The sequence below is a fragment of the Alexandromys fortis genome, unplaced genomic scaffold, assembly GCF_014885135.2.
Source record: "Alexandromys fortis isolate MF-2015 unplaced genomic scaffold, M_Fortis_MF-2015_v1.1 scaffold_33, whole genome shotgun sequence".
NCBI lineage: Eukaryota > Metazoa > Chordata > Mammalia > Rodentia > Cricetidae > Alexandromys > Alexandromys fortis.
The window spans coordinates 12187562-12191123 of record NW_026067917.1 but is presented as its reverse complement, the minus strand read 5'-3'; the positions used below and the strand labels follow the sequence as shown (position 1 = coordinate 12191123).

The 3562-nt window shown below is 34.2% G+C and overlaps 1 protein-coding gene across 1 annotated transcript in view; it reads right to left on the bottom strand.

Moving 5' to 3' along the window:
• The window catches only part of Lrp1b (LDL receptor related protein 1B), a 1445827-nt gene that overhangs the window by 124540 nt on the left and 1317725 nt on the right, over positions 1-3562 (bottom strand). The window contains 1 exon segment of the mRNA XM_050139953.1: positions 2130-2252. Coding sequence (XP_049995910.1) covers positions 2130-2252 — 123 coding nt within the window.

Genomic DNA, 3562 nt, shown 5'->3' with positions numbered 1-3562 from the left:
TTTACAAAATGTCTTACTCTCCTATCATCAGAGATGCTTCCTCCTTCATAACACAGCATCAAGTGCAGAAAATAACAAAATAACAGTCAGACAGTCAGACAGAGAGAGAGAGAGAGAGAGAGAGAGAGAGAGAGAGAGAGAGAGAGAGAGAGAGAAACCTTGGAGCACACAATTCTAAATGGGACATCTCTATTAAATTTGTCATCTCAGACTTCAGAGAACCACTGCATTGGCACCTCTGCTAGCTCCTACCTTTGAGCTGTAGAGGAACATGAGTGTTCAAGTTTCTCCATTAAACTATGGTTTTCTCTGTCTCTTGGCTTTTACATTTAATTCTAGTCTCCAAATTGTTTGTTTTGTTTTTAATTTGCATTATTTGCATTATTTCCTTTCTTCTTTTCCTAGTTATATACCACTCAGACTAAGATGAAAATGTTACTTCAGTTATTTCAAAATGGAACAATTTTTCTTCCATACTTTTATAAATCTTCATAATAAAATAAATATTAGTCTCTGTTAAGCTTTTATTGATCACAGTATTTTATCACAGTGACAGAAAAACATTGAATTAATGTACCTTTTATTTATTTCTGTCATTTTTGGAATAATATGGAGAAAGTGTTGTGATTTATTAAATGAACAAATGAGGTCTTCTTACAAAAAAAAATGCTATTTATTTTAGCCTCAATGATGTAGAAGATCCTGTGGCTTGAATAACTCCACTTAATGTTTACACTGATGGGAGACAGGAGAGCATGACAACCCAGACACACTCAGATTTTACAATATTTTGCAGCTGTACTGTACGGAATATACCTCAGAAGACATTTCCAGCACAAGAAATAGCCCATGAGGGTGTATCTCTGCATTATGGATGTTTAATAAGCAGTTAACCAGCTGTTTCCAGTTCCTTTCATGGTCAAGTGGAATAAAGATGGAAAGGGAAAATAAATATAGTTCATTGAACATTAATATGTTCTGAGTTAATCATGGTAGGAGAAGTCTCATTCATTTTGGTATATTATGATATATATATATATATATATATTTATATATTCATTCTCTGGTGTTTTATACATACACACACACAATGATTCTGGTGATGTTCTGGAGTCTGTTCTTGTGCAATTATTCAAAGAAACCCTTTGTGTATTATCCATCAGTTTTACCTGTAGAAAAAAATTTGTGAAAAGCTTTTTCCCTCTGAAATCATTTAAAAAATGGATCTGCCTCCTTGTAGTTTTCTCCTCAATGTTAAAACTAGCAGCTCAATGCTATTATCTATGAAAATATATTACTTTATTTGTCTTTACAATATGAAACTTAAATAAACACATCCATATTATACTCGCTTTCAATCACTTGAGGTACTATTTAATTATATCTGATGTAGAAGTATTTTCCTTTAAATTCAAGCTAGAATCACCTCTCTTGTTGAGATTACATTACAAAAGAATGATAAGAAAGAGATTTGAAAAAACATAAAAATATATATGCTGATAATCTCAAATATTGCAATTTTTCACTGTATACACCCAGAAAATACTAGTCAAGATTAATGTGTATGTAGAGAAAGAATGTTTGCCGGGTGGTTGTTGCTTAGCAGTGTTGCTGTTGTTAGTTTGTTTGTCACTGTTTTGCAAGTTTTTAAGTTTTAATGCTGATTGGCTAACATGATTTTCTATATATTATGCATTGGTTTCTGAAGAGTCTCTGCAGTAATATTTTTGTCTCTGATATTATGTTATTTGAATATTCATATTATTTATACTTATTATTAAAAATTATTTATACTAAATTATCCATTGATGTGAAGCCAAAAATATTAAATGTACCTCACTCAATTTTAATGTCCGTCTACTTTATGTAAATACTTCTAAATAGTGCATACTTTTTGTCCTGAATGGTGCTGCCACGATCGGTAGGTATAAGTGGGTTGCCAATAGAGTTATTAACTTCTGACAGTGTGATACCTTTGTTACCTGGTGATAAACTGTATATCACTCTGTACCCTGTCTACCTGACCCCATGTATGTGGCATCTGTAGATTATCTCAATACTTCCTGGGGCCCTTCAGAATGTTAGATCACAAGAGGAGAGTGCAATGACAGCCACAGGAGAGCCCATACCACACATGTCTGGGGTTTCATCTGAGTTGTCTCCACAGTCGTCTTCTCCATCACAAACCCAGAAATGGAGCTTGCATAGGGAGTTATTACACAGGAACTCATCAGCTCTGCAGATACTTCCTCCTTCAGTTTTAAGGAAAAGGAGATTGAGAAAATTAGTAGTGCATGCGGAAGGTTTCGGCATCCTCTATTTGTTCCATTATTTACTACTTTATTCCTTCATATTTCTTTCCTGCATAGTACCAGAAACAGGCAATTTACAAATGTTTTTTTCTTTAATAGCCTGTTCCTAATTATACCAACCAAAATATCTTTATATTATTATAAATATATCACATTTTGTTTAGGGAATACTAAAAGATAAAGAAGAATATTTTATAAAATCTAAATTATCTTCAATTTAACACATTTTGAATATAATATAAAAGTTCATATTGTTTAAAATATTAATTTATATCACCATGTTCTTTTGGGCAATTAAAAGCAACAGCAATAACTTGCAGTTTGAGATGGCCTTTGCCATAGCTTTGAGCAACAGCTGAAAGGGAGGTATTTCGTTCCTGGAGCTGGGATTTTCATTTGAAAAAGTATGGCTTCCTGGAAGAGGACTATCCCCTGTGTAGGGTTACTCCAATTAAGATTTTGTGTGTGTGTGTGTGTGTGTGTGTGTGTGTGTGTGTTATATCCATAAAGGTTATAAAATTGTAGGTTTCTGATGTGGGAATAAAGAAATTGCCTTGGCCTGATAGGTTAGAACTTAGCTAAGCTAGGAGGAATGAACTGAATGCTGGGAGAAAGAAGGGCAGAGTCAGAGATGCTATGGACCCACTGCCAGAGTCAGACATACTGGAACTTTGCTGGTAGGCCACGACCTCATGGTGATATACAGATTAATAGAAATGGGTTAAATTAAGATGTAAGAGCTAGCCAATAAGAACCTAGAGCTAATGGGCCAAGCAGTGATTGAATTAGTATAGTTTCTGTGTGGTTATTTTAGGTCTGGGTGGCCAGGACAGATCGAACAAGTGGCTTTCTTGCAACAGGTTTCCATCTGTTTTTTAAAAACATCCTAATTACTAGCTAGCGAAGACACCACATATTTTGGTAATAGGAAATGGAGAAATTAAGTTGGTGCTGATCATGAAGCTTCCTTTTTATTGCTTAGCCTTAAAGGTTAAGAAAAAAAGTTGCTAGACAGACAGTTGTAGGAGAAAATGTTGTCTATGAATTTACCTCTTTAAAATATGTAAGTTACAGTAATGACTGGTATGAAAAGATATGCCCATGGTTATAATAATGGCATGGATGCTATGTAGGCAGTAACCATTGTTTTCTTGTTGGACTGATTGCCAACTGTACAGAAAGAAGTGTACAAAAAGTAGCACAAATCTGGGAGATAACTCATGGTTGGGCAGAATTATACATGCAAATTT